General features: G+C 41.0%; 1 protein-coding gene across 1 annotated transcript; it reads right to left on the reverse strand.

The window, feature by feature from the left end:
• Positions 1-1,154: 1,154 nt before the first annotated feature.
• Positions 1,155-10,504, reverse strand: entpd5a (ectonucleoside triphosphate diphosphohydrolase 5a). Its single transcript, XM_012852244.3, has 13 exons — positions 9,970-10,504; positions 9,584-9,663; positions 8,489-8,632; positions 8,012-8,087; positions 7,731-7,766; positions 6,809-6,897; positions 6,643-6,722; positions 6,496-6,557; positions 6,286-6,387; positions 5,453-5,596; positions 5,280-5,333; positions 2,619-2,734; positions 1,155-2,501 (listed from the first exon to the last, which is right to left on the reverse strand). Exons 1-13 carry the CDS (start codon positions 10,391-10,393, stop codon positions 2,412-2,414), a joined length of 1,497 nt encoding a protein of 498 aa, XP_012707698.1. The 5' UTR covers positions 10,394-10,504; the 3' UTR covers positions 1,155-2,411.
• Between the last annotated feature and the right edge of the window lie 7,256 nt (positions 10,505-17,760).

Raw genomic sequence — 17,760 nt, forward strand, 5'->3', positions numbered from 1 at the left:
ACTGCAGGTGAATCTCAGTAAATTATAGTTTTATTAAAAGTTACTGAAAAGCCTACTGAAAAGTGTGGCCATGTACTGCACAGTATATGTGCTCAAAAACGGATCTAAAAATAAGTAAAATGTTCTTAAAGTTAGTGTATTTGTCCTTGATTTGAGCAGGTGAATAACATTATTTGCCAATGGAATGAGTATTTTGACCCCTAATATAAGATAATTAGACATCCTGCACTTGAAATAAGATGATGGAGATAAGTTGTTCCTATTTTAAAAATCTTATTCCATTGGCAAATCATCTTATTTACCTGCTCAAATCAAGGAGAAATACATTCATTTTAAGAAAATTTTTACTTATTTTAAGTTCCGTTTTTGCAGTGATACCTGGTCAGGGCTCCTTTTGCATGAATTACTGCCTTAATGTGGTGTGGCATGCATGCTGCTGTAAGTCCAGCGTGCTTTAAAGCAGCATTTAGCATGTCTGCCCTGTTGGGTCTGACGCCAGCGGGATGAGTTGGCTCCTCAAATCACTTCTATGGAAACTTAACGCTGGACCTAAAGCTTGGATTCTGTGCCTCTCCAATATGCCTCCAGACTCTGGAACTATCATCATTTCCAAATGAATCGCAAATTTTACTTTCATCTCAATATTGGACTTTAAACCACTGAAGAAGTTTTGGTCCCTTAGCCCTCTGTGTGTGGTGGCTCTTGAAGCACTAACTCAAGTCTACGCCTTGAGAATCTCTTGAATAGCCTTACCTCTGAAAGATGTCACCAGCCCTGTTGCTTTCCTCTACCACAGTTTTTCCTTCCACTCAACTTTCCATTAAAGTGATCACCTGCTAGCACTCGGTGCATCTTTAACCATGATCTTTAGTGCCTCACCCTCCATGCGGAGGTTTTCGGTAACTGTCTCCTAAAAAACCTAATATTTCAGTTTTAAAAATCCTTGTTTGGGTCTTATGGTGTATTACTATATGAAATAAATTAATCTTAGGTTTTCATTGGCTCTATGCTGTAAAATATTAAAACTAACTAACTGATTAAAATGCTTCCCTTTGTAATGAATCTCCCTGTTATATATGTTTCTCTTTTTGCACTGAATCGTTTCATTTTCGACAATATTCTAATTTCTTAACACATGCCACAATGACACAAAGCACATTTTCATGTTTTATTAAAACACACCTGTTTGCTTACTGTCACAACATTTATTAAAAACTATTTACACATAATCAGGCATCAGACTTTTCATACTGACAAATATTTCTTGGCAATTGTGCGGCATGACATTTTATGATGTAAATGCATATTATTGAAAAAAAAACAGTTTCACTAAGTTTACATTGTGTATGTACAGCAGTAGTAACTGAGTATGGTGGATAATGAAAAAACATTGTATGAAGGCATTTGAGAGCAGTAACACAAAGAGTTATTGAGTAAGTATAATTAAAAATAACAAAGTTCCAACTATTTAAATATTTGTACAATTCACAAACAGCAGAGAAAGAATAGTTTCCAAACATTTTTTTTTTTTGAGTCTATGTGTTAATAAATTGTGGCAGATGATGCTGCTGGATCCTCGATGAGTGGTTTCTTAACTCACAATAAAATATGGTCAAAAACTCCTCTTCATTCCAGATCATAATAGAATAGACTATACCGTTTCACTAAATGTTAAAGCCATTTCATTACAGCATCCTGTCTATTTAGAAAAAAAAAACTAATGATAAATATATACAACCCTGTAGAGAAAATCAAAACAAATATTCATGTCTCGGCTGCAATAACAGCAGTTAAAGTGTTTTGTGCTATGTTGAGGAAAAAAAAGAAGCTGTTTGGTAGTTGTCTGCTCTGTTTCCGATGATGTCTTACTTGTCTAATGGTAAGAGCAAATTAACTAGGACCCTGTAAAAAAAAAAAAAAAAAAACATTTACAGCAAGAATTAAAAAGAGAGAAGAGATTTACAAGCATTTAGTAAGACAATTGTGGTTACGGCTCCAGCAACTAGTGTCTAAATTTATTCCACTGTTCTGCACGGCGCACACCAGGACCACAGTAAGCACCAAAATACCGCGGCTCCCATCACTGCCTCCAAAGTTCCCCTCTGTACCCTTTACAGGTTGGCCAGAAAGACATTTCAGGTCCGCACCCCCCTTAAGAAAACATGTAAACGTTTGACAAAAAAATAAGTGAACCCATCGACAATGAGCTCGACATACAGTAGAAAAAGCTGGCCTTATAAAAATATAGTGATTTCTTCTTCTTCTTTTTTTTTTTTAAAAAAAAACAGTTCTTTTAGTGTTTGTAGGGTGTTTGAGGCTTGGTGAAGAAACAAGGAGAGGGGGGTGGTCAGAGGGAAGGAAGCCCCACAGTGACAGACTGTCCCTTTCAGTGCCAGCGGCAGCGACTGCAGCTAGTCTTGGTGGATGTTGAAGTTCCTGAAGAAGTCAAAGGTGGCCCCCAGAGCCCAGCTGGTCTCCACGTTGTTCACCTTCTTGGCCAGCTGAGGGGAAAAGAAAAGGGGAGACGCCTCTCATCAGAGCAAATATGGACACTTTTCTCAACGTTTGAAAACCAGCGACATCATGGCTCCTTGCGTTTGGGAACTTGGGCCACTTACATGCAACACAGTGCTGTCCTTGAAGCCGAAGCCCTCCTTTAGCAGACAAGTGATGTAAGTCATGTCCATGCAGAGGAAGGGGCTGATGGCACGGTATTTGGTCATTTTGTTGCACACTGCAAATAAAAATAAATAAAAAAAAGCAACATTTTACATAATATCAATACATTATTTAGATTTAAATCCATAAAGAGGTGAATGTGTAATATTCTGGGTTCTGTTCTGGTTTATGTTTAACTTATTTTGCCCTCCTTCCTTAGGTTCTCTGGTTGCTTTGAGTTTTGTCTTGTCTTGGTTCTTGTTTACTGTTAGTTTATCCTGTTTTGTCATCAGTTTTAGTCTTAGCTTTATTTTCTGTTTTTAGGTTTGTACTTCAGGGTTGTTTTGTTCTTTATTAAATCGTGTGTAGTTTGTTTCTGTCCGCTTGTCTTGTCAGCTTTTTAGCTTTGTCTGTTCTTGTTTTGAGCCTCAGCACTGATGTCTGGTCTAATTACTTACTCTGCACACCTGCCTAACTCCACCCCTGCTGCAATCACCTCTCACCGGTTTCACCTGCTTCCACCTCCATATAAACTGCTGAGACCAGACATCAGTGCCAGGTCGTCTGTTTGAGTATGGGTGAGTCTCCTCCTGCAAGTTTCTGTTTATTGGTTTGCTTTTGGATTTTTGACCCCTTGTCTCCAGTGATCTGAGCCACCCTGTTCCTGTCTTGCCTGCCCCGTTAGTCTGTTTATTTTTGTGCCGTTTTTTTTTTTTGGATTCACTGTCCTTTTTGGTTTTTTTCCCTGTTTTACTTTTTGTTAATAAAAGAAGATCTAACTCAACCTCTGCTGGTCTGGCTGAATTCTGGGTCCGCTTTCTCAGTTCATTACAGAATGCTGGACTTTTTCTAACCCCTCTGCTACAAGATTACCGGATGACCTTTCTGTTTTGCTTGTCTGGGTACACAGGGAGGTGTGAGGAGGTCAGCTGAAGGCTGCGGGTGGGTGGCGGCGGCGTTTAACAGCCAACCATGTGTTTGCGTGTGTGTCCGTGTGCTCCAGCATCAAGGTGGTATGTATCTGCCAGGTGCCCTCCTGCCCGGGACCTGCAGACGTCTTCAGCTCAGCTGCCAGCAGAACATGAGCTGGACTCAACCCCTGAGACCCTGCGACTGTCTTCTCGCAACGCAAACAGCGTTATGTAACACAGCAGCTCATTCCTGCTGGTTTGAAAGTGAGGTTCAACATTACAGTGGTCAGAAGGTTGAGTTGATAACCAAAAAAGTGTGTGGAAGTTTTTTACTTTTGGCTGGAGAATTGGAGCTGCTTGGCTGCTGTTTCGGAGCACAAACAATCGTTTTAAACTCAAAACATAGATGTAATGCCCTAAAGCAGCGGTTCCAAAATCTTTCAGCTTCAGAACCACAGAATTCCTGTGACTTATTGGCCTAAGTACTGAGGGCCTACTTATGTAACTACCGCTTATAATAAAAAAGGAAGTTGGGTGTAATAGTGTGGTAAATTGCTAGGTTGTTTCAGATGGGAGTTATTTGGTAATTACAAATCTGAGCAAACAAAAATAACATGTGGGGTTCTTCAAGGCTCTTTACTCGGGCCACTTTTATTCAAGATCTAATCCAGCAACATCTCTTTTCATCCATATGCAAATGACTTAAGACTTTATAAAGACCATTGCTATTTAGTGTTTCCCTGATATCTGAGTGGAGGGGATGAGATTTTCCTCCAATTTAATGCAGAAAACACAGTAATTATTGTTCTTGGTCCCTAAAATTCAAGTTGAGCAATCAGCATTTTCAAACGGACTCAGTGTCTGTTTGAGCAATAAATCTAACTGTTTTATAGATTTAAAATATAGTATCCACATGAAGTCCATTACCAAATCAGCCTTTCATTTTATGATTATTGCTAAATACTTTCCTTTCACATCTGGTCACAAGTACATGCTATTTTTATTAGGTTAGATTATTGGGCACCACTTTACAATAAAGATGGCTAATTCATAGTTTATAGATGCTATCAATTAATTTGTAAACACTTTATAACTCATTCATTGATGTTTATTATGCATTCATTAAGGGCACGCAAGAGACAAAACTATCCTAATTCTTGCCAAATAGTGAGCCTAATCTTTTCAACTATATATTTCATCTAGAGTTGCTTAAATTTAACATTTCAGACTAAGTTACTTCGTTGTAAGCACAAACTGGTCAGTTTTGTCTCTTGTTCCCCTCTTAATGTATGCACACTAAACACTTATGAGATATAAAGTGTTTACAGATTAATTAATATAATCTATAAACCATTTACTAGCCATCTATAAGGGAAGCCTTATTGTAAAGTTGTACCAATTATTGTAACTTTACCGGTAAAAAATCAAACACGCACCAGCAGCTCATCCAAAATGTTGCTGCCACAGTCTTGACCAACAAGAGAAAGAAGTAAGATAGCGCAACATTTCCTGAATCACTACATTGGCTCTATGTCTGTAAAAGCATAGATTTTAAAATGGTTTGATTGGGCTATAAGGTACTGAATGGTCTTAAAAACCCACGATGTACAGAAACTGCTGACTCTTTTAAATCAGGACCATTTAACTTGTAAAGATCATCTTAAGACCCCATAACACCTTCCACTGCTGAAGTTGTGGTGTAAGCCTTACCTTCTTTGGCTTTCTTCTTAAAGTCCCTGACCTCAACGGCACCACCTAGACTGCCTGGGGTGCAAGAAAAAAACAAACGTGCAATTTGAATACCAACTTTGTGCAAGAGCTTAGAATTGGCATAAAAGATAATGGCACTGGAAAATGGCTCGATGTATTCTGCTCATACTTACTGACGAGGCCGGTCTGCACAGCTCTGTCGAAGTAGTGGGAAAAAGCGTAGAAGACGCTGCTGCCTTTCACTTCGTACGGCTGGTGAAAATTGCCCTTAACGACCCTCATGACTTCGTAGTAGCACAGTTTATAGCCTGCATACCCTGGAGCGTGAACAGAGAGCAGATGTTGATAGAACGGCCTTCCTAAACATTATAAGAAGGAAAGAGAAGAAGGAGTTTTGGCAGGGAGAGACGGATGGAATGCAACTAGGAAAGCTGAAAGCCGCACTTAGAGGTCAGCCGGCGGGTGAAACTCGGGGCTTCACCAGAATTTATCAAGAGGAAAGCCCCAAAAGGACAAAAGTTTCACATGGTCCAGTGGGAGCAGTTGGTGCAATTGTGCCGGCAAAACCATGTGCTGACAGGAGTGACAGCACAGCCCTGTTGTGCCGCCTATTTTGAAACACACAATTGTGACCAGGCCAGGGTCAAACTGCTATCTCTACACTAAAAAATACAGCAACTCAGGGACAACCCAGCAACCTTTGGCTACTTGACTGTGAAATGGGAGTGACTGGCTTATTTGCGATGTTGGCTGACTGTCTTCGCTCTCATCTAAATACAAGGTTGATGACAGTTTAATTGTCCAAGAGGGAACAGCAAAAGAGACAGGGCGACAAAACATGTGTTTGATGCCAAGATTAAACGTGCTTTGGCTGATATGTGCTCTCCTGTGAGATTGCATTGTACTGTACGCCGTTGTGTTTCAGACTTTAGAGAGAGGAATGCGTGGATTGTTGGAGTCAGGACAATGGGAGAGCGTTCAAAACCTCAAGAGGCTTTTATCTTACCGCCTGGAATCCCGCTAACTTTATAGCTGTCCCCTCCAAATTTCACTTCTTCTCTGTATTTTTTCGGGAGGCAGGAACTCGTGAAGACTTTCCAATCCAGTCCTGGGAAAGCATGAGCAAAAACAAAACATTTTGCCTGAGACTGAGCATTTCTGCAAAGCAAATGCACTTGGTGGACATAAATGAATAAAAAGGTGCAAGATGATCTACCATCAGCTCCTAGTGCTCCAAGAGTTGCGAGACGGGCTGCAACTAGTCCATTTCCAAGGTAGCTATGTAACGACAAATATTTATAATAAATAAAGTATCCAAGCTTGTACTGTATAGAATAAATCTTGCATCCGCCAAGCCATTTACCTGTGTGTGTAGAGTTCATATGTTTGGTTGAACAAGTTGAATTTGGCTGTGAAATCCGGTGGAGCAACTTGAATCGTTTTCTGGTGCATCAAAAACAAATGTTAGTCTATATTTAAAGGGCTTAGATGGAAAGTTGTGTATTTCAGGCATAAAAGACTTTATTCACCTTTGACTTTGGAAGGAAAGTGATCTGGGTGGATCCACCACCCAAATCCAGAATCCCCACTGTCCTCCTGGTGTTGGAGTACAAATGGCCTATTGAGAAACAAGCAGAAGGAGGAATAACTCAAGTTAGATGGAGGACGATGGGGCAACTTGTTGAATCTTGAAAGTTTGTTAAGAATGGGCGGCCTGCTATGGGAATAAAGGGAGGGCAGCTCCCATTTATTTGGACCTTTGGATATTGTGTGACAGCAAAAAAAACTAAAAACTAGGAACTCTAAATACTAAACGGCATGAGAGGGATGTGAAACCTGGCCCTTTCAAAGTAAGGCTCACAAATGTTCTTCAAAATAATAGTCTCACGCTTTTATGCTGGGGATTACAACTAGAGAAGTACTCAAAACTCATAACGAACTTAAATCAGCTATGCAAAACAGATTTATTTATATTTTTTAAATAAAGCTAAAAGATACTCTTAAAAGCAGGAAACATATATGCAGAAAAAGGAAATTTTTAGGCCTTTAAAAAAGGCTCATAGATAATTTTCAAAATTAAAGTATTGCTATTTATGGTTAAATGATGGCTATTGGGAATTAAAGCTTAACAGTGATGTATGTTTATGTAAACCAACAATAAAAAGGCATTAAGGGGTTGGACAGTGTGGCACCATCATATCTTCTGCAGGAATGTTCTTTTTTTACTCAGAATTTGTTTAAATTATAGTCACTAGTATCATAACGATTATAACTGGGCCCAACAAGGCAGAGGACATATATTTATTTTAAATAAATGTGATTAAACCAGAGAGGGGTGAGGATATAATGTGTGTTTTGCTGTCCGTTTGGGGTCAAGGATTCAGGAACGAGAGTCTAAGTGCCTCCTGCAACCACTAACACCAACATAGCAAAACTCAACAAACGCCTTACCTGTGAGAAAGTTCACTGTGACCCAGGCGAGGACTCCTAAAATCACACGCACAAAAATAATTACATTAGTCAGCCTTCCTATTTTTAATGAAAACTAAGCAAATAATAATCTGAAGATCCCTTTTGGTCTGTGATTTTAATGGTGTAAAAAAAAACTTTCATATTTGTAATGGGATATCACGTTTGTAAAAAGGAATCATGAAAAGTCAATTGATTTAGAGGTTCTAAATTTACCTCGTTAGATGTTGCCCAATTGTTAAGAAAGCAAAAAGTTTACTTGCCTTCATTCGCTCCGTTCATGATTGAAACGCTGTTCTCTGGCACAAAGAAAGGCGATTCTTCAAATACCTCTTGCACCTGTAGGATCGAGTCAGAATTTACATCAAAGTTTACATCAAACTTAATGTGCGCAGAAATTATATGAGTAATCCTATTTTGTCTGGGTAAAAAAAAGTTAATACAAATTGATTTACAAACAGCGCAGTCTGGTATGCTGTTTAGAGTGACACACAACTGAACCACAAACATGGCTGGAGCAGAGGCCTGGATAATACTTAAAATGCCAAATATGGTCGCTCCACACAACCCAACAACAGCTGTTCTTTGCAACATGATAACCACCAAATGGGCAGACTTGCTGCCGTTTCGTTCAGTGTCACTTGTAAGCACTTAGTGGTTTTCTCATCCCTATCCCTGGTGGGACAGCTAGGGTTTGAGCCAAGCTGTCTGATGGTAGAGCAAAAAAAAATGTGCCTCACCTCCTGCAGCAGAGCGTTGGCCTTCTCCAAGGGCAGCAGACGCAGACCCGCCGTGGCCTTCAGAACCACCGGGGTCCTCCTCCACTCCTCCTCTGGCACCGTCTTTTTGGCGATCTTCAGCAGCTGGCGGATGGTGTTCCCACCCTGCAAAAGATGACAAAAAACTATTTATTTACCATTTTCCAGCAAAATTATACAAATTTGTGTAAAAAAAATAAATTTAATCGGTAAATTAGGGAGCAGCACTTGACCCGGACCAAATGAAAATCCGAGTGCTTCAGTGACAGTGAGCAACTCCCTATGTAGCACACAAGCTCATCCCTGCTGGTTATAAATTAGGTTCCACGTTCCAGTGGTCAGAAAGTTAAGATGATAACCACAGAGTCTATAATTTTGCTCTCTCTGTGGTGGAAAGTTAGGAGCTAATCTGGTTCAAGTTTTAAGCAAAATATGCTTCTGCAAAAAAAAAAAAAATGTTGCATGAGCAGTAATACCCAAAGTTTTAATGTTCCAACCTAGTATTGAGGCTTACAAGCCAGTAAACACAGGTTTAATTGTCTGGCAATGTGATGGATTGTTTTTGATCTTCTATGGCCGTGTCATTTAACAATTCTACATCTCTGTGACAAAGATCACATGTGGAGTTCCTCAAGGCTCCGTTCTCGGGTCCCTTACATTCCTGCTTTGTATACTTCCCCCTAACTCAGATGATGGAGCACTACAACATCTCTCTATCATACCTGCATTTGAACGCACACCACATGTATATAGTCCCTTAAAGTCACTGATTGAGTGTGTTCATGACATAAATGCGTGAATAAGTGAGAAATTCCCCAACCTAATGTAAAAAAAGACAGAAGTAATTTTATGTCCCAAACAAAATGCAACCTGGAGAGCAGCAATTTTGGGTGCAAGGATAAAAAAGGGAGGGAAAAACACATTAGACAGGGGGGAGCAGCAGCAGCTATTTGGGAATTACAACGTTTTTACTCACATAAACCCAACCCAATGAAAATCCAAGCGGTTTAGCGGGTCTGTGACAGTGAGCTGCTCCCCATAAAAAGAAGACATGACGGTGCCAACATGCGTACATACCTCCTCAGGGTTGTCCTTGTATTCAGACAGTCCAGGTTTCACTGCGTGGAACATTTCATTGTCCAGAACAGGCAGCTCAACTATAAAAAAAAAGGAAAAGAAAAGAAAGAAAAAACAGTCAGGGAACAGATCATTCAAGTTCAAATTTATTTTTTGTTGTAGCTCTGGCTTCTAATTACGTTCACTTTCATCTGCATTTAGACGCAGATTTAAGGATTTTAAAGCTTCCTGCACAGTGTTGGCTCACACGGGCTCATTAAAAGTTAATCTCTGCCACTTTTAGATTCGCCCATGCGCTCTGCCGGCGCTGACACCACACGGCGCAGCATGACCTAAGCGCAAAACAGAGTGGGAAGTCAGCTGTTCGGAGAGGGCTGCGCACTCACCGGGATCCTTCTGAATGAACTTGTAGATGTGGATCCTGGTGCCGGTGCTCCCCGCGTCAAACATGATCCCGTAGAAAACCCGGCTGTCGCGGTTTCTGTCGGCGGAGGGCGCCTCGGGGAAGGGCTGCAGCACCTGCGTCTGGTGATGGGTGTCAGGTGCCGGATGCACGACCTCGGGCACCGGGTTGAACGCCCCTGGGATGGGGTGGATCACCTCGGGGACGTCGGGGTAGCTCGGGACACCGGACTGCGAGACCTCGGGCCCCGGGTTCGCCACGTCTGGGAGGAGGTTCTCTGTGTTGGTGGAGGGCTCCCTGTAGCGGAAGAAGTGCGGGATGTAGCGGTGGTGGCGGTAGTAGGTTGCCTCGGCGAAGAGGCTCCCAGCCAGGAGCCACAGAGTGAGGATGAGGGTCTGCTTGGCCATCGTGCTCGGAGGAGAAGATGCTGGAGAGCAGGACTGACAGGGGAGCTGCAGGAAAGACGCAGAGTGGTTGCGATGCTCACTCAGGGCTGTCCCCTCATCTGATTACAGTATATAAAGACGTAAGGGCCTGGCATGGGGCCACATCTGGAGGAGCCTTCCACCAATCCTGTGCCGGTACATCCCAACTCCATCAGGAGTCCCCCCCCCCCCCTCCCCTCCACCCTCCCCTCCACCCTCTTGAGAGCAGAGCTGAGGAGTCTCACACTACCTGCCTATACCAAGCTGCATTTCACTCTTCTCTTTCTTTCTTTTTATATGAAGCGTTATTGTTGGCCGCGGTTTCTCCTGCCCATATTTTTTTGGGCTGTACCGAAGCCAAAGAAAATCCCCATATGAAAGGAGCAGAGGTTTATCAAGGTGTGGAAAATTAATTGCTCACACTGATAAACTTGAAAGAAATGGTCTTAAAATACTTCTTGCTTGCAGAAATTCCTTCACGCTGTAACTTTTTTTGAACTTTTATAATTTCATAAGTGCTTAATTTTTCCTTAAATCATGTGTGATGTATTTTTTTTTTTTCTGGCTGTTATAAAAGTGAACCCGATAGCCTCCACATTTCTGCAAACAACTACTATATTACAGTCTGTTGAAAATTTGCATACATATTTGGATTATGCCTCAATTTCTTGTGGCTTTGTGGAGAGGTTACTCTGAAAGACCACAACTGAGCTTTTTTCATGATATGTTTGCAAATATCAGTGATGGTTTCTGATGCGGCTCCCTGCTCAGGGTGCGATGGCCGAGGGGCGCCACAAAGTAATGTCAGTTAACAAACAAGTTTTCTATTGCTCATATGTTCAATGTCAGTGTGGAACCGGTGCACTTTCAGAAATAATTTCTGTCTAATTACGATAATTTTATGTATATAATTCCTGTTTGGCAATAAATCAAAGTGATTTTTTTATTATTATTATTATTCAGATTCTTCAAAATGCAGATTATGATTTGTTAAACCAAAAATGTACTTCTTCAACTAAAAACAAAAAAACTACAAAGGAACAGTATTCTTAGTTATCTGATTATTGATGGAAATGAACAACTGACAGATAATTTTTTCCTGATATGTTACATAGTAAAAAATATATATTTATTTTTGTATTATTTTGAATTTCTTTGCTCTAAAATGGCTTCTACCATACAATAAATGGTATAAAAAAATGAAAAGTAACTGTTTTTGTTTCTGCAAAGCACAAAAGCAAAGGCATGTAGGATGAATGTAAAGCTTTTCATTTTGATGAATGAGTTGCAGGGGATGAGGAGTTGGTTCTGAGACAGGAGAATGACATCATCTTTTTCAGACGCAGGAAAATCCCACTGATTTAAACACCTCACCTGATTTGAGCATGCAACCTTTGTTTGAAAATACATAAACAGCTATTTTAATTAGAGACCATTTCTGGGCCTTATAACTGGGGGGCCCCCGGGGCTGCTGTTCTGGTGAGTCCTTCCTCGTTGCATGAAATACCAAAACAAAATCCTCAATCCTTCTCTTTACAATCCTTTGCAGCTATTTCATCAACTTTCCAAAAATGCAAATTCGACCTGCTCTCCAGCTGGCATAAAAGTTGAAAGAATGTCACAGCAATCATCTCACTCCCACTCATCTCTGTGTCAACCACAGGGTTTCCAAGGGAAAAAATGTTTAGGCTGCGAGGCACGTTTCAACAGAAAAATGCATGAAAAGCGTGAGTAGCTGTTTCTCCACTTTAGGTGGGAGTTTGGCGTGGCATGAGCTAATCCTCTCAGGACGCGGCTGCATCCAGCGTACCTCACACCAGAGCAAAAAGTCCTTATATGAAAGTGGGCACTTTGTATCAGCAGAAAGATGACAAAAGGTAGTTAGCCGAAACACCCGGGGGTAAACTGACCCTGTCTCAACCTCGGCACCTTTGTTTCAGCTCCGGCAGGGACTTGGCCAGAAATGATGCTGCTGGCGCGAGCTGCCAGGAGGATACAAGGAGGGCAAACGTGCTGTTAGAGAGCAGGAACTCCACGGTGAGGACAATGTGGGGAGGGTGGGGCCTGGCAGCAGTGTTCGCCCATCATGCCATTCCACTCCCTGGACACTCAACTGTGCAAAGCACTGTTCCAACACTGTAATTTGGACTAAAAATATTGGACTTTCTTTCCTCCTTCCTTTTTTTGTAAATACTGTGGCTACTTTTTTCAATCTTGCGGCTCACCAGAATGGTCGTTTGCCCCTATCAAAGTGTGCATGTGCAGAACCTCTTGCTGTCTTGTGCTCGCGGATCTCTTGGTTTTGTTTTGTTGTTTTGTTTTCCCCTATCCGTGTGAGAAGAGATTAATAAAACCCCGGCATAAAAATATTTTTGTCAGAAATTACAAAATATTTTACCTGGTATGTGAGCTAATTTCAAAACCATTTAACGTATGCTCAGACCGATCTTGCGTGTAATGCTGAGAGAATAACATTTGCAATGTGCAATATTTGGACAGCGCTAATCCATTTAAGTACGGTGAAGGTTTGTGCGGTGAATCACACACACACACACACACACACACACCCCACGCTCATTTTGCAACTGCACAAAGATGCTGCGGCAATTTCCGTCTAAAGCAGATTTGCGATCAAACACAGGCAACTTTTTATTTACTCAAAGATATTGTAAATCTAACGCTGAAAAAGGATTGTTGGGATTTTGAAATTTGCCCTGCTGTGTGAGCTAATGTCTAAGACATGACACAGCACATTACGCACACGCACACACACACACACACACACACACACCGTGTAAAACAAGCACTCGTTTCATGGTCTGGTATTTCGTTTCAAGTTAACTGAAACCCTGAAGCACGAGAAGGGACCCCAGCTTTGTAATCTACACTCTGCTATATATCATTAATATGCTGCAATGTTGCCCTCAGGAATGCCATGTTTGTGGGTGTCCTACCCCTACAAGTCCATTGAAGGGACCCAAACCTTGTCATTACAATTCCAGTGATAATGACAGCTTTGAAAAGCTCCGGGTTATTTCAGTTTTCTCTTCTCACTGTCATAGTAATTACCTTTAAATTTAGTCTTCAAACTCTTGTCGCGATGCCAGAGCACAGAGCGACCCTATATGATTCAGTTTACAGTAGCTACACCCAACATGCTCTCAGTTTCCACCACTTTTTTGTGCATGTGTATGTCTGTTTGATAAATAATCGGCTCTGGGCATTCGGGCTCCGGCCTACAGGATCCTAAACAAGATGACGGAGAAGATTCAGCGGTTTCAGCCTGAATTATAACCTGCCTTTACATTGTTTCTGTTGGAAGAGCTTCCTTAAAGATGTGAGCAAACTATCTCAGCGGTTTTCCCATCCCTGCACCAGAAAACAACGGCAGGGATGGCAGTGGAAAAACACACAGTTCTTTTCAGGACAACAGGAACAATACTGCTGACAGGAGCCAAATGTACCTCATGTCAACTTGTGGGAAGAGATCATGTGCAAACAGATCCTGTGTGATAGAGCCCGGCGTGAGAAAACTGTAATTACACGACGAGTGACATAGTCAGTCGAAAGGCTGCTCAAGGGAACATGCATCTGAGTCCTGTGATACACACTGATCGGTTATTGATTCATTCATTCCTTCCCCTAATATCAGAGCACTGCAACTTACCATCAAAATGTTCATTTATCTCTTTAATTGAATTAAAAAATGTAAACAAAGAAAGGCTTTGTAACAAAAACAAAAGTGACACGCCCTACATCAGTGGTTCCTAACCCTGAGCCTCAGGGACCGCTGTCCTGCACGTTTGAGGTGTGTCTCTGTTCCAGCTCACCTGATTCCAGTGATTGCAAGATCCCTGCAGCCATCAAGTTCTTGCAGATGCCTCTTAATCATCCATTCGCTTAGGTTGGATGTGTGGCAGCGAGGAGACACCTAAAACACGCAGGACAGGGGTCCCTGAGGACCAAGGTTGGGAACCACTATCCTCACTGCAAAAAGGGAACTAAAAGTAAGTAAAGTTTTCTTGAAATTAGTGAATATTTACTTGATTTAAGCAGCTAAATAAGACTATTTGCCAATGGAATGAGTATTCTGACCCCTAAAATGAGATAATTAGATATACTGCACTTGAAATAAGATGATGGAGATGAATTGTTCCTATTTTAAGTGCAAAAATCTTATTCCATTGGCAAATAGTCTTATTTAGCTGCTCAAAACAAGAACAAATACGCTCATTTCTTGAAGATCTGACTTATTTTCAGGTCCCTTTTTGCAGTGCTACATCATCAACACGGGGGTGACTCTGGGAGGAAATTGTCCAGACAGGCACTGATACCCATTGCGCTGTCAGTGATGGTGACGCAGTAGGCCTGAAGAAACTGGCTGTGTCCAAGTTTGTTAAAGGAAAGGTTTTGTGGGGGGGGGGGGGGGGGGGAGGGGGGTCGAATGGTGCATGCACACTCAAAAAGGGTAATCGGAGCCACTGGGAGGAGAGAGGCAAAGCCCTTCTAGAGTTTGGGGGAAAATTAGCAAGAGATGGAATCTTTGCAACCCACAGATGCATCCAGGACAAAGGCTACAACACGAGCATTCCTAGCGTTAACACGAGTCAATGTCCTTTTTCTCCATATTGCAGGTAAAAACTAACCTGACCCTAGCCAGCTGAATTTTGTTCCGCCTAGCTCTGCCTAGCTTCACACACATCTACATCTGGGACATCTTCCATAAAAAGTGATTTCTTCAACCAATTTTATTGTCCAGCCAATCAGGACGCAGGGCTGGAGTTTCATATGTGACGTAGTGGAGAAGCGACCGTGACGTGAGACTGTTTTGATTCAGACAACAATGGCGGCTCGCATCGAGGAAGCAAGCGTTAGCATTGATGCTGCTATTTCTTCCGTGTTGTCCAATCTACCTGATATTGTTTCTTTAAAAGAACATCAGAGAACGGCTCTGAAGGCTTTTGTTGGTGGAAACGATGTTTTCGCCCTTCTCCCGACCGGATTTGGCAAGTTTTGTTTTCCGGGGTGCGCCCATGGCGGAGCGGTTAGTGCGAACCATATTAGAAGGCCTTTAGTCCTTAACGCGGTCGGCCCGGGATCGACTCCGACCCGCGGCGCTTTGCCATCTGTCTTTCCCCCTCTTCCTGTCAGCTCACTGTCAATAAAATGCGTGCCGCAAACACATTTAAAAAAAAAAAAGTTTTGTTTTTTCCTGCGTCGTTCTCATCAGCGTCACAGGTTGGCTTCGGTGTGAGTGGTTGAAATAGCATGTCGATAAAGATGACAGACAAGTGGCTTATCCAATCATATGCAAGGATTTTTGATAAGGCCCGGCCTTCTGAAACGCCATTCCTATGGAGAGGTCCCAGATGGATGAGTGGAGCTAGGCGGAGCGAAATACATCTGGCTAGGGTCAGGTTAGGTAAAAACCTGCAATATGGAGAAAAAGGACCGGACTGTGTCTCAGTGGTGCAGTCTTAGGTGGGAATCTAGGTCCCAGAGTCTGGAGGAAGAGTGGAGAGGCACAGAAAGTTGCTGGAGTTCCAATGACATGATCTTTTACTGCTGACCCTGTTTTGTTTTATCAACTCCATCCCCCCCCCCAAGCAGGCCGCAGGACGTTCCACTCCACCTCGTTCTGACATTTTTGTAGTACGCTGGGTGACGGTGTGATGAACAAACAAACATTTTCACATATCCACCTGTAGCTTTGGTATCTTTGAGCATCGGACTACAAAAAAAAAATAAAAACAAGGGATTCGCAAAGCTGTTAAGCTGGAAGTCCATGACCTTGTTTGGCAGCTCCGCAGTAAATACTGTGACATAATTGTTAAAAAAATGCAATAGAGAACACAGAAAACTGAGCGTCTTGAAAGATATATTTAAAAAAAGAATATAAAAATATCTAGGCAGCTCCCGGGCAGACTGCATTCAAAATATCTCCATTCCCAGAGACACAACAAAATGTATTAAGGTCTGAAAATGTTTTGTTTTTTTTGTGACATGTTGCCTCTTGTGGACTATAGATTATTCACACACAGACTGATGTTATAAAGTCTTTATTTCAGTTATAATGAGTTTCTCCTTACAGCTCAGGAAAACACAACATTCAATATTCCCTCCCAAAACAAACAGAACTACCAAGGTCAACGTCTTCCCTTTTAGTTGTCAATTTAAATTATTCAGATTTGAAGGGTGTGAGGTAAAAGACCAACATTTTCTTAATTCATGTTTTCTATGACAGCTATTATATGTAAAAAGAACTTAAAAAGAAAGAACTTAAAAAGAAGAATGAAATGTACATTCTGTTTGTGTGTTTTGCACATGAAAGCACACAAACAGGTACATATGATTTATTTGCTGTTGTTGCTGCCGACCCAGAGTCGGCCAAAACAACCCAGGATCTCATCAGAAAAAAGGACTCTGTGGTTTGACAATGTCGAAGTAAATACCAGAACCACGAGTGTTGCAAAAAAAAAAAGAGAGACTTAAGACAGAAACAGCCCCAAAATAGCATCATAGTCATGTTGTTGTCATAGATCTACAGGGGAAAACTGCAAAACCTTGTAAACATGATAGATATTCAGGCATGATGAAATTAGAACAAGTGAAGGACTTGCTACAGGACATTTCTCACTTTGCTGTTTTGCTGATCTAGAGGTGAGAAGCAGAGAGATAACAGCTGAATTTATTCCCTGTGTCATCACAACCAGTTAAGTGTCATCACTTTTGAAGAAACAAAGGATATTTTCTGGTAAAATTCAGTTTTCTAAAGAAGATAAATACATTTTTTAGAACTATGCTGCCTCTTACCCAATAGCAGATGAGTTTTTGTTGGAAAGAAAAAAAACAATCCTTAAAAAAAAAAGATTTAAAGCGATTTTATTTTATTTTATTTTTGGATGAGCCTCCTCAGTGACCTAGCAGCCTATTTCACTCACAATTGATTTGTGAGCTGAGCTCCAAACCAAAGCAACATTGGAGCTGTTTTTGACTTTTGCTTTTGATCTTTTCTGTCTTCCTCTGATCTGAGTAATTATATACAACCCACAACAGCAATGCTTTTTTTCTATTTTCAACAAAGACTGGGTGCACAACTCATAATTTACGATGAATTTAATCTTAGACATACATATCAAGTACATACAGGCTCAAATATATCTATATCTATAACTATCTATCTATATTTATATATCTATATATATCTATATATCATAATATCTATATATATATATATATATATATATATGTATGTATATATATAGTTATTCACTTATATCTATAGTAATATCTATTCGTTACTTACATATAATATATAATCCAAAAAAAATAATATATATATATAATAT

Source organism: Fundulus heteroclitus, chromosome 19 (genome assembly GCF_011125445.2).
Source record: "Fundulus heteroclitus isolate FHET01 chromosome 19, MU-UCD_Fhet_4.1, whole genome shotgun sequence".
Classification (NCBI taxonomy): domain Eukaryota; kingdom Metazoa; phylum Chordata; class Actinopteri; order Cyprinodontiformes; family Fundulidae; genus Fundulus; species Fundulus heteroclitus.